This window comes from Gorilla gorilla, chromosome 2, assembly GCF_029281585.2.
Source record: "Gorilla gorilla gorilla isolate KB3781 chromosome 2, NHGRI_mGorGor1-v2.1_pri, whole genome shotgun sequence".
NCBI lineage: Eukaryota > Metazoa > Chordata > Mammalia > Primates > Hominidae > Gorilla > Gorilla gorilla.
The window spans coordinates 88,689,877-88,712,585 of NC_086017.1; the positions used below are offsets into that span (position 1 = coordinate 88,689,877).

The following is a 22,709-nucleotide window of genomic DNA, read 5'->3' on the forward strand; positions in this document are numbered from 1 at the left end:
ACTATGTTGAATTCATAACAAGAATAAACAAACATAACCTACAACTTATGAGCAATTGCTGTGTTCAGCAGGTTTTTCAAATGAACTCTTTTTCTTGGATAGTATTTGTTAACTAGCTGTATTTGTTAATCTTCATAAATGCCACCGCTTAGTCACTTTAACTCCTTTTAATCATTTGCTAAATCAGCAAGTTTCTTTCTCGGTTAAAGTCCTCCCTCTAGTGGTCACCGACTAAGATGCAACTACTCCAATCAACTACATTTGTGTGTAAACAGCTTGTTTCAACAGCATAGCTGAATGGAGTCTTCGTCAAGGAACTAAATAAATTCCACCTTTAAGTTAGACTTTTTAAGCAGAGAAAGTGGTGTCATTGAGGAAGATGAAGAAATATTTGGAATTCCCTGTAGGATCTACAAAACAAGCAAGATAATTACCTCCCTCCACTGCTGACAGCTTCGCCTCCTCTCTGGTAAGTTACTAGAATGTTACGAAAAAAAAAAGGAACGATTAATAGACATATTTATATATCAAAAGCTATTACATTCATGAGCTTCTTTCTAAAATGGAATTCCTTCTGTCTTCCTACACAGAAGCATTGCAAAAATCACACGACGTAACAGATTGATTCAACTAGTGACATTTCTTTAAATATTGTATAGAATTATATATACATATCATATATCTAATTATATATATAATTAGATATCTATATATCACTCTTATTTTCTTCAAATTCCAATAAGGTGGAGAATCAAGAAAAAGCAAAACATCAGTACACTTATTAAATATAACTGTTACACATCTGTACATTAGCATTCCGATGGATTTCCATTTTGAATTTATTATTGGAGCACATAACTTCATAATTTTATATAGGTGTAAACTTAAACTCAGGAAAAAAAAAACTACTAGATTATTTTCCCGGAAGTATGAGTACCAATAAGTCAAAGAGAAATGTTAAACCTTTCTACACACAAAGATGTATGCCAAGTTGTGACTATTAATTCATGTGACCTATTTTTTATTGTGGCTTCTGCAAAATATTTCTCATATTTTCATCAGACATGTATAGATAATCAAAATATATTATAATGCTCTTGAAAGCATCCTCAGCTTAATAAATTTGGGGTGGAAAAATTTAACCATAACAAAAAAAAGATTTTCACATAGTTAGGCTAAGTGGTTAAGAAGATTAGCTTTTCTGTAAATACAGACACATTTTCTAAGAAGAAATGTGTTTTTAAAGCTGCCAAATTCTGCTACTTAGAAGAACTCCAAACTGGAAGTCTGTCATAGAGAGATAACTGCTCCCAGTGACGACAATAACTGGATTAAAACTGAGAGGGCATAACTACAGGTACATCTTTTCCTGGAGGTGATGTGACAGAAGAGGACCCATTTTGAAAGAAATTGAATAGAACGGAATATTAGGATTCTGACTTAGGGAAAACGAAAAGTTCTATCTTTCACATGTGCTGGATATTGTGGTTACCTTTAACCATATTGATTCTGGGGGCAGAGAATTATAAGGGAGAGAAATTTTTGTTGCAAAACTTGAAAGCTTAAGTTGAAAAATGCACTGTCAAGTCTGAAGTAGTCAATAAGATCATTAGCATGTTAAATCATGCTGAAGGTAGAGACAGTGTGTCTACTTAATGAAACACATGCAAACAAGGCCAAGATCCAGTGTGGAATTGTGAATAAATAATTGCATCGAATGGATGAAAAGCAACACCAACCATTTCTACCTGAAACACATGCCTGGTGTGAGTAAATCAAGTATTACATTCCACTTTAAGTTCTTTCCCCCAACTTACTGCAGAAAATGAAATAAAAACAGAAACACAATAGTAGAACACATGCCAAACTAACAATGGAAAGGAGGAGGGTAAGTGCAAATATATACCTGTTGGTGTGAAGGTAAAAGACGGGACTGAAAAATCAAAACAAAATATAAACCAGTTATTAAGCTGAAGAGAGAAAGGGAACATATCACATTAGTATAAATCAAGCAGACAGCTGAACATAAAACAAATGTAAATAACTAAGCCAGTGGTTCTGACACTCTGATCTATGAATAAAACCAATTCTGAGGTTAAAAAAAGAAGCTTGTCTCTACAGGTACCATTTCGAAGTGTCTGACATTCTAGTACACTCAGGAAGGGAATTATGCTAGGTTAGCCTGTGAATGACCCTGCATTTAGTAACACAGATTTAGCTCGTGGCTTTCGTACAAACAAGAATCCTCCACTATTAATCATCTCCAAACACAGGATGATGGATTCTTAAACAAGTATTATCAGAGTCTTGCTGGAACCTTATCTAGAAATCTGAAAGTAAATGCTTATTAAAGTGAACTACTAGGTGCACTTATGTACTTAACATTGAGAGAAAAAAAAGAGAGAAAGAAGGAAAAGAAGGAAAGGCAAGGAAAGGGGAAGAAGAAACAACAAACAAACAAACACAACACAAGTAAAGGAAAGGAAAGAAAAAGATGAACTGAATAAAAGAGAACCATAAAATTTAACTGTTTCACTGAGCGGAAATGCCTGACATCTTGTCACATAACTGACATTTTTTATCATCATAAAAACTTGTGAATGGACAGAAAAAACGGGAGTTTTAAATTTTAATTTCTTTGAGTTTACTTTTAGAAGCTTCCTAGAAGTAGGCTGGACATTCTTTTAATACCACAGTAGAAGCTAAACAATAGAACAATAACACCCTTCTGAAAACCTTCACTCTCTCTGCAGTTATAAATCTTAATCTAATCAATAATGCCTGAAATTGAACTGCAGACCTCAAAAGTAGCAGCCATTCCTCCCCCACTTTTCCTATCTTCTCCCATTCCTGGGGGGTTGGATAACAGCAGAGCAATTTCCATGTCATTTCATAGAGGGAGGAGATTGACTTATTTCCAATCTCTTCATGTTAAATTAAAGTAAACGCTGCTCTAGTTAAAAAAAAAAAAAAAGCAAGGAAATATATGTTATTCCCTCTAAGATTAAAGTTTCTTTAAAATAATCTTTAGTAGAAACAAACTAGAATATTGATTACTTATCATGTATCAAAACACTGCCAGAATTATATTTTCTATTTCACATTTGAACATCTCCAAGAAATTTACTGTAGAATCGGAGCATTTGGGGTTTGCAAACCGAAACGCTATAGCGTCCTCTACGATCGTCACTTCTTACCAAGCCACTTTATCTCTGAGCATACTAGAAAGAAGAAAAGCAAAAACCTCAGTGCTGTGTCCCCAATTTATACCCTGGCCTTCGTGTGCAGCACAGCAGTCCCTGTCTTAAGAATCCTATTGTGTTTTTTTTTCAGTCAGGTCTTTTCAGAGAGTCAGTGTAATTTAGCTACATTCAAAAATTCAGAGCCATAGTAACAAGTCTTCATAAAAAAAAAAAATGAAAGGTGCATTTGAAACTAAAGCTATTCAAGCAAGAATGGAGTGCCTGAACATTAATTTGCAATCACAAGGACACCGGGAAAATATGAAAGGTCCTTGTCATTACTTCTCCTAGCTAACTGCTAACCCCACTTTGAGGAACTGAAGAAGAGATGAAAAGGAGGTCAATCTAAATGAAATTTTCACTGCTAGCACACGAAATAACAACTTAATTTTCAAAGCTTCCAATAATATAATAAACTCTCTGTGTCCCTAAGTGATGCGGGTGCAACATGTGAATGCATGTGGACAGGGGGTACCCAACGAACTGGCAGATGTCACACCGATAGCTAAATGTAAGGGGGAAATGTTAAATATGCTCACTGTTCCCCCGAAGTTACACTCTGGCTTGATGTTTTATAGGTCAATAGGCTCTTTTACATTTTTTATTCTTTAAAATATTTCACTTTCTTTTTTTCTTAAAATTACTGGCATTGACTTTGGTATAGAAAATTTAAGATCTCAAAATGCTCAAAATTTTAAGATCTTAAAAATTGCCTAGAAACAAAATTATGAAAATGTGCCAACAGGACAAAGTGAAGAAAGCAGAATCAAATGCTCATCAAATTACATTTGTAATTATGTTCTATGATTTCTGCTGAAACACAAGCTAAGTTGAAAGGGCAATGGTATTAGTTTAATAGGTTTTGCACAAAGAGCACATAGGCATTTGTTGGCATGCTCAAAGTACGTTAGTAAAGAAAAAGAAATATTTCAGTAGGAAGGAGAGTTGCATGTCACATTTTTAGAGTTCAAGACAATGTACACCATTAAATTATTATAATCACGTAGCTATGGCACTTCATAGGAAACACAGGATTCCACTGACTGGCTATTTGCAAAACAGAGTTCATGATGGAGGTCTTTTGATGAAGAATTCAAGAGACTCTACATCTATATGTTAATTAGTCACTCTTTTCCTCATTCAAATCCAAACATCTTCTACCCCAAACACCCTACCCCTTCCCCGCTCCACCACACAAAGACACCCAAAACCCCTTGTCTACAATTATTTTCAGTCAAAGGTTTTATATGGTAACATGTGCCTGACATTCTTCTACTTTGTATACATAATGAGCACCAGTTCTCTTTTCAGTAACCTCCAAGCCCTCATTTTCCATTTCACAGGCGGGAATATTGACATACTGCTTCATCCCTAGAGAGGACACATATCTGAAAAAAACATATTTAAGGATGATAATGCTAAAGCAAATGCATGTACATGAAGAGATTGCTGCTGAGCCACAGGCAGGCGGCAAGGAGATTTATTTTTATAGTATTAGTGAAGCATTTGTGTTGACTCTTGCTAAGTCCCCTTGTGACGGACAACACAAATATTTTAGACTGCTGTCCCATACTGTTTTATCTATGCATAGGGACATTCAAGTTCTAGCTAACATGAAAAATTCTGACTTTGTCATATAATTGGTCAGAGAAACAATCTGGCCAACACATGTAAGAAATGTTCACTTATGTAGAAAATTCGTGGGAAAAAGTTGGTGATGGTAGGGTAGAAGACTTTTTTAAATTGGAAATCCTCTTTAAATTTGCTTTGCAGCAAAGCAAAGCTGTTGCATTCGACTGAAGGATGGGCCCTATAATTTGTATAATCTGCCATTTACGTCAGTACAATTTTGAGAGCAAGAAGGGGTACTAGAATTGATCCTGTTGGACTAATGACATAAACTGGGGTGTCTCTGAAAACTGGGACTTACAACCATCTAACCTAATCTACAGCCCAGATCTGAGGCCCAGAATTGATGAAGGTATCTAAGGGGCATGGAGGATCATCTGACACTGTTAACAATTTCCTTTGAGAAAAAAAAATACAAAAATATCAGCAGTCTTCAGAGTTTAAGGATAAGTAGCAAAAGTATGTGAAAATCTTGGCATATTTGGGTCATCTTTAAAATTGTAAATAATAATAGTGGCCATGTAAGCTGTCTTTTTTAAAACTGTAAACACATTCGTAACAAAATCACCACTAAGTAACAGCATACACATATTCCATTTTGCAACTTTATAATAATAAAAATGGACTAACCCTCTTCTCTCTGTAAGCAACAGTACATCACTCAGTCATGCCTTCCATATTCACCAAGAGAGGAGTATTTTATAAATAATCAAACGGCAGTATTTTCTATTTTGCTTCACAAAGGGTAACAATGTCTCCCCTGAAACCATGTGAGACTGTTCAAAGGTTGCGTTTATAATTCCAATAACAAGAACATTAAAAATTTCCCTCAAGAATATAAAGCAATAAAATAATTCCCTAAGAGAAAAGGGAAAGGGTATAACAGCCAAAGGTAGACCTACCTTGGTGAAATCTATTTTAAAGGAACTGAGCCCTAAGAAACTAATAAACTCTATTTGTAGTTGTGCTATGTAAGAGAAGTTAATATGTGGATACCGCAGCACAATAAACACACTTTTGAAAATCTTTATATATTAAAAAAAGTTTTAGAGGATATGCATAATCATGAATAATTTGGAATCAAATATTAAAATCAAGAGTTTTATAAACATTAAAATATGAAAACCTTGGGAAAGCTAATACCTTTTCTGATACCCGCGTAAGTACTAGTCAGTCCGTTTCTCTTCTTGCGGTGTCGATAAAGCCAGATGCTGAAGACCATGAGGATGATCCAACAGGCTGCTCCGATACCTGCTATGAAGGCCGGCTGCTTCACCACATCTGAAATCTGCTGAGCGAGGCTGACTTGGTCCTCAGGTGACACAGGGTTTCCATGGGCATCTGAAAAGTCATCTTCCGATTAATTTGGGTTGAAGACTCAATGCAATAATGCACACACTCATTTGTGGCTGCCATTACTTTGTTAATTTCTGGATAATGATTTCTGTTTTTCCTCTCACACCACTCACCATCATCAAATAAAATAGTTCATACTGTTTTCAGCAAAATTGCACAATTTTATTTATTTCTTTCAACTCAAAGCAAGTGTGGCAATTGTATAGAATCATGCTTAAAAACAAAAACAATGGCACACTGCTTCTCTTTTCGAACCAAAGAGCTCTGCAGGTTACTGCTTAGATTAAGTCTCACAGGACAGTGCTAACTAACCGAGAAAAATACAAAAACATAACACTAAAAAATGAAATACTTCAATACACATACAAATAATACATGTACACATAAGGAATATTTAATAAGTATTCACAGACAATAAACTTTCTCAGACTTCTACAGGCATGCTTAAATAGTATGTTCTAAAAAAAAAAGAAATAAAATTTTATTTCCTCTCTAAGCTAGATATGGAAAAGTCTCTATGTGTGTGCACGTGTGTGTGTACCCCTGACACTAACATTATATTGTAAGACATTTCATTGTCTTAGAAACACATTACTTAATGTAAGCTCAGAAAGACCTACACAATTCAGGATCAGTAAAACCCAATGAAATATTCAGATAATGTTACCATTGAAAGAGCCATGAATAATCTCTGCATTAAAATAATAATCATGGCGAGCGACAGATAAAATAATGTTAAATATGTAAAAGAATTATAATATCAAGGGTCATGAATAGTCAAAAGGGCTCATGTTTTCTGCTGGCCATTTTGATTCATTATTTAAAAACTGATGAATATATAGCTAATAAAATTAACTTGGTTTACATTTATGTTTTAAGCCTACTGAGTTTTTTTCAAGCCCACCATAACACCCAGTCACACAAGCGGCCTGCAAAGTTGCTGTAGAGAACTGGAGGCTGTATCATCAAAGCAATATCCAATTCTGTTGGCATTGAGTGATATCAACCCTGAGGGTGCCCACTGTGCAGAATTCCCACCTCTGTCTGCAATTTTGATATTCTTCCCCCACCACATCTGGTGAAACAAGAAGGTATTGGCCCATTTCATTCGGATTGGTGCTTTCTTACAATTATTAAATCATTTGAGTCTGATACATATTGTCGTCATGAGTTCTTATAATTTCATGTGGCCTCGGCATTGATTTTGAATCTAAGTTTAACCTTCTCATAGCAGAATCTGGGTTTTGACACCCTTGACAATTTCCAGTTCCCTGCCTCCCTCCAGTTCCTCAACATGGTCAATCCAGACATCTGCCTTACATGACTGACTTATGGTGGCCACCTCCCTGTGCGATATGTAGATACAACTTACTTGACTCACCCCAGTGACCCCACACCCCTCATGGACTGTGCGGATATGCCAGTGACCATTCTCAGACAGAATGTGACCTCCTGGAACTTGTGCCATTTGCTCTAAGAACCCACCAGTCAGAACTCCCCAAAGGAAACCTGCCTGGGTAATACCTTCAACAGCAAAAAGTCCTCAGAGCCTAGGTCTTCCCCCCTGGATCCCCACCTGCTGGTTGAGCACATTGCCCTGGTGGCCTTCTCATCTGCCCTCGTCGGCACACCCTCTGTCTCATGGATCTGTGAGTAATAAACTGCTTCCGTTATTTCACGTGTTTTTGTTGTGTTGCCTCCTCTGAGTCTCATCTAAGCAACACACTGGGAGGTTTTAACTTTCCTCCCAGTCAAGGCTCTCCTAGGAGGGGGCATGTTGACAGGAACAAGCTGGACACAGGTCAGATAAGAGCCACAGGGGCGTCTGCCAGTATAAACTAGTTTCCTGTGTGAGGGACACCTGGTCATGGGTTGAACACAGGCATTATGCTGTCTACCAGGATTAAAAAGCATCCTGTGAAAGGCACAAAGTGAACACCCACAACCAAATTCTCCAAAGCCCCGTCAGGGCAGGACTAGAGTTTATAGCCACTGTGCAAAGAGAGACCTTAAAACCAAACTAGAAAGAAATACAGCAATTCTGGTAATACAATCTGCTTTAAGATAGAAAGATTTTTCAATCCAAAAATACATTTTTTTCCATAAAGATAATTGGTATAACTCATTACATATGAATAACATTTTTTATGGATTCTTCTTTCAATGGATTTTTCTCTTATTAAATGAAATTGCATCTTGATAAGAAAACTGGAAGGAAAAATAAGCAACGTTCAATGATGAAGGAAATAGGCTTCAGGAAAACAGCACCCCTTTCAATGCAAAATGGCTAAATTTCTTCTCATGTTGTATGAGTGTGTGTGGTTTTTCAGTTTGCTTTGTTCTTTAACAGAATTCCAGATCTCATTCTATAGAGGGTCAAGGCTGAAAAACCTATTTTCACAAGCAGTTACCTGCCTTTCTCTGTTTGTTGAATGAAAGTTTTATTTCATGTTCCAGACTCTTTTATTACCTCTGGTTATCCTAAGCACTTCATCCTCTTAAAGTTCACCGAGCAGACCTATTCTTCTTATCCCTAATACATTCTTTGTATCTGCTAGGTTTATAGATTTCATGGCTATTTGTGCAAGGTTAAGATGGGTAGCCTTAGATAATATGGAAACAGCCAAGAGAGGTCCTATGCAAGCAACCAGATGGACTTAACAGACTCAAGTGTGGTATGACTAATGAATTAAAACAGCCACTCGCTAGCTCAGTCTTTGTCTCACTGCAGCTGAGCCTATATTAAGATATGGAAAAATGGAACTCATTTGTAATTTCAAGGAAACCAATTTGGCCCTTAAGCCCCCATGGTTTCAATCTTAAATAAATAAAATTATACATAGTCGTTTTCCCAATTTATCTTTCAAAAAACAGAACTAAATAATCTTCAGTCATAAAAATAGGTAAACAACAACAATATATAGAGTCATCACAGTGTTAACTTATTTCAATGTTCATAAATTAATACTGAAATTTAATAAAATTGGGCAAATATTTGACTATCAACTATTTTCTCAATATAAACTGTTTTCCTCCACATCTTATATAAACGTTCAACAGATGCATCAAGCAACTTATTTTGTTACAGTTTCTTGTGTTGCTTGAAACAAACCAGGAGCTATTTTTGTTTAAAAGTTTTATTTCTATATATAATCCTTGGTTTTTTTTAAAAAAAATATTTTCATAGTTTTTGGAGAACAGGATGTTTTTAGTTATATGGATAAGTTCTTTAGTGGTAACATGAGTGCAAAAATCAAATTTTAGCCTATGGCTATGATAGAGACAGCAAATTTTTCCCTAAAAGCTTGAATGGGACTCTCATATAATAGAGCTGTTGGGAGGAGGCTTCCTAGCCAGTGACTTAGTTTTGTAGTTACTCCATTCATTTGCTTGCAGTCACACTGGGAGTAGTGATGTGTACCATGTCTAGACCTGTACCATTGAACATTCCCGTAGACGATGTGTTTCTTTCCTCCCTTTGCTGCAGGCCCAGGGTCCACTTCAGAAGCCCCATGATAAAGAGGCTAACCCATCCACCTATGATCCTCAATGTCTGTGTGGAACAGAGTCCCCACCCCACAAGTGGACTTTGGTAGACGTTATTGTCTTATAGGACAGAAATTCTGCAAGTGTATCTATTACCGCAACTCACATTGTCTAAACAATGGAACATCAATAATATTCTTCAAAATAAATGTGAAGTTCTTTATGTATAGCGATGAAGTTTACGAAAACCAGGTGTTTCTTAATTTTGTTTTGAAATAATTTCCAGGATGTCACCAATATTATTAACATGCAAAACTAGTATGTAATTGTGAATTACAAGGCTTCATACATCTGATCCTTTTTGATGATTTAACAACTGATTGTAATATTAGTAACATATACTAATATTTCGCTAGTAATAAAATACTACTAATGCTTAACTTCTGATCTGGAAGACAAAAACATAAAGGTGCTATATGCTTCTTGGCATCATTCATAATTTACATGTAGCTTCTTAATATTTGAACCTTTCTTCTTGCTTTTCAGTTACAATGGTATTTTGTCATTGTTTTGTTATTGTTTGTTTTAGATTTTACTAGCATGCACTTACTAATTTGTACTTTATGTTCATGCCATATTGCCCAGAGTGAATTGTGGTAATGAAGCTTTCGATGTTAGTTTTTTTTTTTTAATTCATCTAACCACGTTTGAGGCACAAATTGTATTTAACTTTCTAAGCAATCAGCATATAAACATATTCCAATACTCTTTGACATCTCAATCTACCTTTTGTTATAATAAACAATTACAATTTTAAATAGACACTACATGTGAATATAAATTGGTCGTTGCTATAAACTTCTAATACCTGGTTTAAGTTTTAAATAGAAGTTTGCTTATTTGATTTTTTTTTTTTTTTTTTTTTGATAGGGAGTCTCACTCTGTGGCCCAGGCTGGAGTGCAGTGGTGTAATCTCGGCTCACTGCAAGCTCCGCCTCCCAGGTTCACACCATTCTCCTGCCTCAGCCTCCTAAGTAGCTGGGACTACAGGCGCCTGCCACCACACCCAGCTAGTTTTTTTGTATTTTTAGTAGAGACGGGGTTTCACCATGTTAGACAGGATGGTCTCGATCTCCTGACCTCGTGATTTGTCTGCCTCGGCCTCCCAAAGTGTTGGGATTACAGGCGTGAGCCACCGCACCTGGCCTATTTGTTTGATCTTAAATCCAAGCAACTGTGAGTTCCATGAAGGTGCAGACTGTCTTTCATGTTCATGGAGGTATCCTTGGTGCTCAATTAATAGCATTTGTTGAATAGATAAAAAAATTATATAGGACAGGATTAGGATAACATTGAATATTGACAACCTTTTGCCTGAAATATCAAAAATGTGTGCTTAGATATGTTCAAGTTTAGTTGAGATATCTACGTCCATATATCTACATCTAGTCTGTCTCTCTCTCTCTCTCTCTTTCTCTCTCTCTTTCTCTCTCCTACATATTAAGTAAAGCTAACACCTTTTTGTAGCTCTAAGCCATATTCCATATTCTATTAAATTAGCAATGGTGGGTGGCTCAGCCACATGCAAAAAAGCAAAGCGGGACACATGGTAGAGTGAGAGATTGTCAAACTGGATCTGCACTGATACTCACCCAGCTGGATGAACTGAGGCTCACTCTTTACCCCAGGCCCAGCCCCAGTGCTGGCTGCCACTTCCACACTGTATCGGATTCCAGGAACAAGAAAGGGAATGACCACGGAAAAGGTGGAACCATCCACTGTTTTGTTGATGTGGTATCGAGTTTCATTGCCCAGACACCAAACCTGTAAGAAGCACATCACAAAAATCAAGCTGGTAAACTACCTAAATGAATGCAAAGATCAACACAGGGTTGCAGTTTTAGACCCAGACAGAGTACTAAACTGTCATGCACTACCATAAGAAGTTTCCAAAGTCATTTTTCCCTAAAATCTAGTTCTATGAACAATCTTCTGGTCAAGTTTAATGTTAAAAGTAGTTTCAAGGCGTCTTTATTACTTTCTCATATACTTTTAAAAGGTTCTATCAGGTAAGTCTACAAATCTGTGCTTGAAGGTAGTAGTTTCTATCAGCCCACTTCATTTAGATTTCTTTTTAACACCAACACATTATTTGCCAGCTAAATAAGTACCTTGCAGATAGCTGTGTCTATGCAGATCAAGAATAATACTCATTCAACATTTGCATTCTAGGCATGACCCAGATGACCAGATATTGTAAAACAAAAATGAGTAGGAAACGCCAAGCCTTGTACTTTACTTCAACAGTTCTCTGGGATCAACCTGCCTGGCACGGGCACTGGCACATCACATTTTACAAGGAGTAGTTGATTGAAAAGGAAGGAGAGCTTCTGAATAAAGTAGTTTGCACAAATATGATTATTAAAAATAAAACTGCACACAAGGAGTGAGCCTCATCTCAGGATTTTATTCAACCTCTGGTACACTGAACTATATTATCAATGAGAGAAAATTTGTCCTCTGCTCTTCTATTTAAATGGGACTATCAGTCCTTCACAGCATACGTGAGAACATAAAGAATAGCAATACATATTTGATGTGAAAAAAGCATTCTTCTAATAACAAAGAGTTACCTGATTAACTTGGCTAATAATATTTGTGATCGAAAACTATTCTCAAGAAATTGAGATTTTCAAACTATTCTATAATCCTTGTTTTAAATTTCACTAAAAGATTCATCAATGAGTGATCTTCTGCGATGTTTAAGAACGTGGATATGGTGCACAACAATGTTCAAGCTCAGTTTCCATAAGAAAATGATCTATAGAAAAACATGCTCATTATTATTAATTATTGTTATTAGAGACGGAGTCTTGCTCTGTGGCTCAGGCTGCAGTGTAGTGGTGCAATCTTGGCTTATTGCAGCCTCCACCTCCCGGGTTCCAGTGATTCTCCTGCCTCAGCCTCCTGAGTAGCTGGGATTAAAGGTGTGCACCACCACACTCAGCTAATTTTTGCATTTTTAGTAGAGACGGGCTTTCACCGTGTTGGCCAGGCCGGCCTGACCTCAGATGATCTGCCTGCCTCGGCCTCTCAAAGTGCTGGGATTACAGGCGTGAGCCACCGCGCCCAACTGACATACTCTATATTCCTTATAATGTCCTCAAGCAATATATACCATTAACTTTAAGTAGACAATTGTCTAAACTCTAATAGGAAGTGAGATTTAAAAGAAATCTAAGCCTAGTCTCTTCCATCATTTATCTTTTTATGTTTTCTTTGAAAGTTAATATTATTTTAATATAGTTTCAATATATAACACCAAGAAATGGTCAGACCCTATACCAGGAGCTGACCATTTGGAAATAAAGACTCTTTTGTGATTTTTTTTAAAATCCCATTTACATTATACAGCTGAACCAAAGCCACAAACTGATTTTGTACCAGTCAATCAGGTTCTGAAAGGCATTTTATTATTTTAAATTGACCATGAAGTTACGTGAAATCCACCCTTTTGCATTTCTTCAGGAGAGAAATGAGTTCTGACTCTTAGGGGAAAATGCCTACATTCCACAATTTAGCTTGAGAGCTGAGACATCACCTCATTTTAAATCCTTAAAAATCTTCTATAACATTCTATTTTTCTAGACTAACACATAGTATCCTGTCACTCCTCAGTATTGAGACAGCCTTGAAACTCTTAAGACAACACTTAAAAGTACAGAGACTTTTACCTTTTAATGCCTCAATTATCTAGAAAATCTTACTTGAAATATCTTAAAACATCCACAGTGCACTTATGGCAGTCTTTTAAATACTTTAAAAAATACACTGTTCATATACACAAATTTCATAAAGAGGTTTCTCAATTTGTTTTTAAAAACCTTTTGAAAATAAAATAAACTTAAAATTCTGCTCAGGGTACTTGGTTACCGTACAGATTAATTTGCTCCTCAGAAGAACATGTATAGTCTTATTTGGGCCTTAACTAAGGATGCACATCAGAATCGCCAAAAGATTCACCAAAATATATGTGCAAGGGCCCCTGTCAGACCACCTGAATCAGAATTTCAAAATCACTGAATAAACAAGAAAGCGTTTTAAAAATAATTTTACATGTTGCTATTTGGACCAGCAGATGGCGCCAAATATCCATAAACAAATACCAGCCTGCTTTTTCTTTATGAATGGTGGGGGCTGTCCATCAGGACATTAATATACATATATTATACTCATACCTTATACTCTTGGACCATTCCATTTTGAGTGTCTTCTGGAGGTGGCTGCCAACTAACTAGAATTGCAGTTCCGTTTCCATCATTCTTGGATACAGTTACACCTTGGGGTGGGGCACTGGGTGCTATTAAATTGTTTTAAAAGGTAGGTTATTAGAATGTGCTAGAGAACACTGAAAGCAGGTAATTAATATCAAACCCAATAATAGATATATTAATACTATATCAATATATGCTTTTTTTTTTTTTTTTTTTTTTTTTTGAGATGGAGGCTTGCTCTGTCGTCTAGGCTGTAGTGCTGTGACGTGATCTCGGCTCACTGCAACCTCCCCCTCCCGGGTTCAAGCGATTCTCCTGCCTCAGCCCCCTGAGTAGCTGGGATTACAGGCACCCACCACCATGCCCCACTAATTTTTGTATTTTTAATAGAGACAGGGTTTCACCGCCTTGGCCAGGCTGGTCTCGAACTCGTGACTTCAGGTGATCCGCCCGCCTCAGCCTCCTAAAGTGCTGGGGTTACAGGCGTGAGCCACTGTGCCCAGCTGCATATGTTTTAAAGATGTATCTCATCCAAGTCTGAATAGTCCCAAACTACCTAAGTTGTTCCTCACTCAATGCTAATTCACTGCCACTGTGAATTTTCCATAACCAAAGTTAAATACCTTGTTTCCACCAAACATCCCAGGACAATTCCTATTTCTTCTACCGTGTAACTCTAGTCTCATGTTCTCCCCCGAAATGTTCAAAAGTATGAAAATGAATATTAATCATTCATGATAATTACTTATACAGCCAAAGTGACAAAGACATGTTGGGAAAAATCCTGCTGTTAGTTAATGTAATCTTTTACCTTTATGTAAATATTGTTTAATTTCTAGGAATAGGGTGGTCAGCTATAGTGGTTTGTCTAGAACTGAGGTGTTTTAAAAGAGATGAGATTTAGGAAGAAAATGCTAATCCCACAAAGTCCTGGGCAAATTAACACATTATTCAAATCATGGATCAAAATAAACAAATAGAAAATGCTGAATGGAAAATAAACCAAATGGAAAACAATTTCATTTTTAAATGTGAATTTTAGTTCTGAATAATTAAATTTCTATATGCCATTAAGTAATATAATGTTCACATTTGCACATTTGAGGTAGGCCACTATTGAAGCAAGTCAACTATTATAGCATTTTGCTTTTCTAGTTTTCTAAATAAACAAATACTGTTAGCAAAATGTATGTTCAATATCAAGAAAGTTAGTAATTAATGCCACTACTAACATTATAACAATTTAAATTAAGCTAATAAAATTCTAACAAATATACTGCAATGCTTGGAAATCAAACGCTTCATCATACTTGCCTTCTTCCAGGGTTTTGGCGAACTTGATTTCACTATCTGCTCCTTGAAATTCATTAAAAAAAGGGCGAGCCTTAATTTCATAGTTGACTCCCTTTCTGAGATCAGGAATAACCACACTGTTTTTGGCTGGCGTCCTCACTTCAAAAACTAACCAGTCTGATTCTCCGTGGTTGGCTCCAGATGGCCGATAGAGAATTTTATATCCTTGTATATACTGAGACTGTTGATCTACCTATTAAAAAGACAAGTAAAATGTAATTATTCATATTATTGTATTGGTTCATTAGAAAATAATAAAAATTAAACGTTATAAAATGCACAAAATTCTGTCTGGCTTCATCCCACATTCTTACACAAGAAATGTGTAAGAATTAGAAAGGAAAAAATAAAAATCATTATTTGTGGACAACGTGAGTGTGCCCATGGAAAATCCAAAAGAATCTTCAGCTAAAACATTCAAATAAGTAGAATACTGAAAAAATTCCACTATCTTTTGATAAAAATTTCTGTGGCATTAACTTCTATGCTTCATGCAGAAATGTGAGGCCTGATGGCAGCTCTGACATTGCATGTAAGACATCCCTGGGTCAAGGGGATGAGAAGCTAAAATGTTTGATGATTTTCTGATTTTAAAAGCCTACTTAATACTACTTGGAAATATTTCTAAGTTTAAAAGATTCATGTAATAATGATCCTATCACAAGTTACATAACACAGTTAATACTATCTGTTTCTTTCCTGAGACAGGTCAAGTTCACTACTGCAGCACAATAGGAAAAAAATAGGCTCAAGATGCAATGTTTTTCTGTTTAAACCAAACTAATAGCTACTGTAATAAACAGTGCTTACATTATAAAGTTATCATTAATGTACAAGTAGGCAACAGATAGTTACATTTTATATGCATTACAATGATCTCGCAGACGCTTATTAAAACTGAGATCAAATATTGTAACAACTCACTGTCCAGTGCACTTCGATGGAAGAGGAAGAAAGGACGGTGGGGTTGTGGAGGTGCAGAACAGCATTCCCCAGCTCTCTCTGGACCTGCTTGTGGTCCACCCCCTGACTTGTTGGTAGGACATCTACAACAAGTCAAGAAAACTGTGTCAGGGTCTGCACAACGTTACTGAACGGAATGAAAGCATGGTGAAACAAACTGTTCATTCATAGCAACTCTCAGTAAAGAAGAGTCCAAGCCAGGCTGTGATTCGGAAAAAAAAAAAAAAAGGAATAATTTAACCTTTTTATTAGGATCAGGAAAGTAAGAGGGGATAGAGAGAGAGAGTAGAGAGAACGCAGAGGACATGTATTATAGAAAGGCAAAAAGAGCAGGAAGCAAAGACAACAACGGCAAATAACAACATTTAGTGGCTCCTCCTACCATGTAACGATCACTTTCCTGATGAAAATGAGGGCACTAGGGCAATGCCCTGAGTTTGTGAAAACCTTCTGTAGTGATCCTAACTATGCAAGACAGAAAAGAGACTGAAATTGCAGCAGAGTGGCTAAGCAATGGAAAGAAAGGAGATATGGTTAGTGAAAACCAAGAACGGAAAGAAGGCAGATACTTTACAGCTTTTAAGATGAACTTGGATATTTTCTCATAGAAGGTATATGGTAAGTTAGTGGCTACAATGGAAGTGATACAGATGCCAGCAAGGAAGTAAAATAAAATAAAGCTGATTAGACTCATGAGAAAAAAGTACTTAACGTTTATTAAATTGATGATCCTTTAGTTTAGTTATTGTATCATAGTAAAGAAGGTTTAATAAAGAGTTCTTAATCTCAAAAGCCCCAAAATTTTAGGAAGGAAACTAAGAACACAGTAAGAATGAAGTGGCTACTAATGTTAATTTTTTTTGATAAGCTTCTTAAAGTCTACACTCAAAAAAACATTTGCCCATTTCTGAAGCGGTTTTCTAAACACAGATGTTTTGCTTTGTTTATAATAGTAACAGGGAATACATGGGAGGAAGTGAAGAAAATGTTTTTTGGACTTCAGAATTCTCTTTCTCAAAGAATTGTATTTTGGCACCTACATTCCAGATGATTCTCCATTACATAAAAAAATTAAAATTAGAATTTTAGCTTAATGAATCATTAAATACCTTCAAACAATTGATTTTGGGTAGAAAGCAAAAGCAGGAATACTAAGAATGAGATCGCTAAGTATCTCGGATGAAGTCCAGGGAAGCTAGGCAAGTGGAAGAGATGACATCAAGATTGATATCAAACACTCTTACATATTGTTTGGTTGTTTTTATACTTAACCTAGAAATTAAGCTGACAAATAAGCAAGATGAAAAAAAAAGAACTGGGATAATTCTGGCATCCCATACTTCATCTTCCTTTACCAATATTTTTGGTTAGGACCTGCCCTCAGGATAACTATTATCACAGCCTCTACGGAGTAAACACTTGATCGTCACTTTTCCATCTCTTCCTTACCCACTGGTCTCAATTGCTCCTACGACTCAAGCTGTCACCCATCTCTAGGATAAGAGTGAAATACTTGGAATGAAACAGACTTGGGTTTGCACCCCACCTCGGCAACTTAAAAACCACGTAACATTGGAACAATTTCTTAATCTCACTATTCTTCAGTTTCCTTATGCTTCAGATGGTGGCATCAAGGGCAGCTAATCCTGAGGGCTGTGGTAAAAGCTGTCTTGTGGTAAGCCATAAAAAGTGCTTTTCCTCAGAGCAGGGATTGTGGACCCATAGTATATAGCATAGTGCCATATACATAGGTGTTGCTTAATAAACATAGGTTCAATTAAAATGTATTCATGTGTGGAAAACACACATATGATGTCAGTTTCCAAGTACTTCCCTCATACGTAAGCTCCCATCCTCACAAAATCATCTCCCTTTCAGAAAGTATCTTCAAATACAGAAATAACCATTTTATACATAACTGCCATGATCTGCATCCCAATCCCAAATTCCTTTGATTTGAGATAAACCTACCAGTCAGTTCCTTCATGAAAACTGCTAGATTCTCCCACCTAGTACCCATGACAGCAACAGCAGTCTATAACATTATAACAGAAATGTTCACAGCAGAGAGAAAAAGGGAAAGTGACACCTGATAATATAATTTTGAGAAGTTTATGAATTGATCCTGTTACTGTTTTTGTTCTCCTTCTCCTGAAAGAAATGTATGACAATGTAAAAGGTCTTTCTCAACATTCAGAATTAGACTTAAAGAAGACCTAATCGCTCCAGCCAAACTGTTTCCCCCAACGTTAAAACTTCGTATACACAACCTCTGAGGGGAGCCTATCCAGGCCCCACTCATTGATAATAACTGACATCATCTTAGGTATGATATGTATCTGTACAGATTCTTTTAAAATTAGGGCTCAAGAATGATACACAGACAGGACACATGGGTGAGGAATCATAGTAACTAACAATGGTAACAACAGCCGCACCTCTGCCATGATGACCACCACCCCTAACTGCCAGGTGCTCATCTCATCTTCCTTGCATAATCAAATCTTGTCTTTGGGAAAGCACACTTTGATTACCACATAACAAGGCTCTAACTCCAACCATGACATAGGTCTACCTGACTCCTGTACTCGGAACCTGTGCCCTATATCTGTGCACCTTTAGCTTTTGACCCCAGCTCATTCCTAAGTATCTACACTTGGGGAAGATTCTTTTGCAACCACATTTCAGAAATGGTTAGAGAAATTATGCCTGCTCCCTTATGAATCACTTTCCAACAAGTCCTTCTTGAATTTCCTCACCCCTCATTTTTTTCCTTGCTGTGTTTGCCTTCTGGTCCCTCCAGTGAAATATTTTTGCAGGTGATTCCCCAGGTTCTTATTACAGTTATAATCCAGGGCTTCCAGCCTCAAATGAAGTCCAAGAATAGGCAAGATATGTGCCTCAATTTTACTTCTTCTCATGGGCCCTTTTCTGTTGCCTCGAGCTAGAATAAGCATAACTCTTCCATACAGCAGTCTCTTAAAATGTTAAGGAAAAGATGTCATGTCTGCTCTGATGTTATTATTTTCTGGCCTAACCATACCCAGATCCTTGAATGTCTTTTCATATGATGTGATTTTCAGCCTTTCATGAGGCCTCATCGACTATCCCTACTGTCCTCCTCTTAAAAGTCCATCTGAAAATGTAGTGTCCAGAACAAACACATTACTCCATTCATGAACTGAATAGTTGTAAGTAAAAAGAGAAAAATTACTTGATCCAGGCATAATTCTAGTGCCAGATAAGACTACATTTGCTCTCTTGGCAACTATATCCGTCAGTAGGTTCAGATGGGTGTTTTATTTTAAAGTCAGACCACTCTGAAAGCCCTGACGCACTCACATATACTTCCCATAAGCCTGCTGTCTTTAGTCTATGCTTTTACAGCTAATTTTTTAAACCCAAGTTCAAGTACCAGACTTTTTAATTTGCTCTATTAACTTTAATAGTTAGCACTCTCCCATCAGTCCAATCTATTGAGCTATATTTAATTCTGATTCTCTTATTTGGCATACTAGCTGTCTTTCTCAGTTTTACGATATCTACAAATTTTATGAACTTCCTTTACTTTTAGTCCTGACACTAAAAGAAATACAAGTCCAATAACAGATTTTATGGGATAAAATAGAAAACAAATCTGAATCTTATATACTTATATATTGATTGGTTAATGTATTCTTTGTCCAATCCCGAGGAATGGGTATGTTTAGCCCCATTTTATAGGTGAGGAAACTCAGAAGGGCTGACTAGCTTGCTCAAGGTCACACAGCTAGTAGATTGAAGAGCTGAAATTTAAAAAAAAAAAGTCTTTGATTTCACAACTGTATGCCTGTTTCTCTATATTTCCAGTATTCCAGTTAACAAGGATTCATTATACTTAGAGTGATGTGGTTTGGCTGTGTCCTCACCCAAATCTCATCTTGAACTGTAGTTCTCCTAATCCCCATGTGTCACGGGAGAGACTCGGTAGGAGGTAATTGAATCATGGAGTAGTTACCCCGTGCTGCTGTTCTCGTGATAGTGAGTGAGTTCTCAGGAGACCTGATGGTTTTATAAGGGGCTTTGCTCACTTTTGCTCGGCACCTCTTGCTGCCACCATGTGAACCGGGACGTGTTTCTTTCCCCTTCTGCCATGATTGTAAGTTTTCTGAGGCTTCCCCAGCCATGCTGAACTGTGAGTCAATTAAACCTCTTTCTTTTATAAACTGCCCAGTCTCGGGGAAGTTCTTTATTAGCAGCGTGAGAACAGACTAATACATTGTTCCACTAGCTATGCATATGCAAAGGAAAATTGACAGAAATGTTAAAAAGACTAAATGAATGTTCAGACAGAATGCTAACTTACTCCTCACTTACAAATAAGGTTACATATTCCAGAATCATGCATGTGAGTACAGGACAAAACAGTGTTAAGCTCTAGTCACCAAAACTTTTCAGTTAGAGTCTACCGGCTGGAGACCACTGTACTGGGGACAAAAGTTTAAATTCATTTTATAGCTATCATTGGGTCTACATTCTTTACAAATGTGTATCTAATATCAAAAACCTCAGACTGCCTTAAGGCAGGCTGCAAGTATAGTAAAGCTCCTGGAGAGGTGATTCATAATAGCAAATATGAGCTATGGGTGTGTTACATTCACACAAGAGACAAACGTGGGCATGTTCTACAACTTGATGTGCTTTTTCTGCAAATTCTGAAACAAAAAGTGCCTCCGAAAAGACTGTTTCTGTACATACTTGAAGTAACAAAACAGGAACATGGCTGACAGACCCCTCTCCCAAACCAACAGCAAAGGAGTTTACGTCTCAGTCATCTTGTGTATAACTTGTTTCTATTAAAATAACCAAGTCTATTTTTTTTCTTTTTTCCTTTGTTTCCTTAAGATAGAAACACTATCGCTCTGTATGTTGAGAAAATAATTTTATAGTTTGAATCACTCCCCTCTAGAATTACCTTTCTTTACTAATATAAAAACAAGCACATTTTATTTACAATGACGTGATTTTTTTCCAAAAATAAAAGGTATCCAGGTATCTCTTATATTTATGTGATCTCAAGAGAGTATTATTTGATTAGGGTTGTAATCTAAAAATTCATCCAGAAGGTTGTGAGTACTGAACTTATAAATAAATAAAATTTAGTTAATTTTAAATACAATTATAATATGATTAAGATTGTACACCTACATGTTACCATATTTAAAATTCAGGAAATTGAATAGAATACACAAATATTCACATATTTTTAAAATTTATGGGTACTAACAGGTGTATATATTTATGGGTACATGAGGTATTTTGATATAGGCATACAGTGCATAATAATCACATCAGGGTAAATGGGGTATCCATCACCTCAATCATTTATCCTTTTTTTGTGTTACAAACATTCCAGTTATACTTTAGCTATTTAAAAATGTACAATAAATTATTATTGACTGCAGTCACCTTGTTGCTATCTAATACTAGATCTTATTCATTATATCTAACTATTCTTTTTTTTGTACCCATTAACCATCCCCACCCTCCCCACAGCCACCCTACTACCCTTCCCAGCCTCTGGTAACCATCATTCTACTTTCCATCTCCTCACGTAATACTTTTGTCTTGATATATTTGTAATTTTATGAGAAACAGGTCTCTTTGTTAATCCATCTTATGTTTGTATGCTTAGTCCAGAAAATAATAAAGTTTGTAGACATTGTGTTTGTATATTAAAAATTAATTAAGCAACTTGGGCAACTTGAACAACACACTGTAAATGTACAATTCTAGCATGTAGCACAAGTGATTTGTCAGTGCAATTATAACATTTAAGGATAAGTAGGTGTCACAGGTTTAAGTAAATCAATATTTACCTTGTGTTTTCACTGGATCTGATATTTGGCTTGGATCACTAATTCCATATGCATTAGCTGCCCTCACAAGGAAAAGGTAAATTACATTAGGTTTGAGTCCTTTAATGGCAAATGTTTCTGTTTTCACATTCTCTGCTACGGTCTGCCAGCTGCTACCAGATGCATGGCTAAGGATAGACACACAGGTTAGAACATGCGTATTTAATGGAGAATCAAAAAACAACAACTAGGAAGCATCTCCTTCACTCTACCTGAAGGCTTCTATAATATAAGATGTTGGAGTTGCTCCTGAATTCAAATTTGGTTGCCATGATAATGTGACTGTATTTCTGCTGACATCTGTCACTTCAGGTTTTGATGGGGCACTAGGGATTAAATTTGGGTCAGTAGGTCTTGGAGGCTGAACTGGAACTCCAAATTCTAAAAAGCAGGAAAAAGGCCAAAATAAAAGATGTTTACACATACACAGATAAGCAGATAAATGCAGATAACATATTCATACACCTACTCAGGGAAGAGGACATTTACTTCATCAATATCCCAGTAAG

General features: G+C 36.5%; 1 protein-coding gene across 6 annotated transcripts in view; it reads right to left on the minus strand.

Moving 5' to 3' along the window:
* The window catches only part of ROBO1 (roundabout guidance receptor 1), an 813,755-nt gene that overhangs the window by 48,814 nt on the left and 742,232 nt on the right, over positions 1-22,709 (minus strand). For 4 of the 6 annotated variants that reach the window (XM_063703934.1, XM_055383605.2, XM_063703933.1 and 1 more), the window contains exons 11-19: positions 22,413-22,581; positions 22,162-22,328; positions 16,265-16,386; positions 15,302-15,533; positions 13,952-14,073; positions 11,366-11,537; positions 6,015-6,212; positions 1,907-1,933; positions 435-477 (exon numbers count right to left, since the gene is read on the minus strand). In XM_063703934.1, coding sequence (XP_063560004.1) covers positions 435-477; positions 1,907-1,933; positions 6,015-6,212; positions 11,366-11,537; positions 13,952-14,073; positions 15,302-15,533; positions 16,265-16,386; positions 22,162-22,328; positions 22,413-22,581 — 1,252 coding nt within the window. The remainder of the gene's footprint in view (positions 1-434; positions 478-1,906; positions 1,934-6,014; positions 6,213-11,365; positions 11,538-13,951; positions 14,074-15,301; positions 15,534-16,264; positions 16,387-22,161; positions 22,329-22,412; positions 22,582-22,709) is intronic. The other 2 variants (XM_063703935.1, XM_063703932.1) reach the window with 1 other exon arrangement.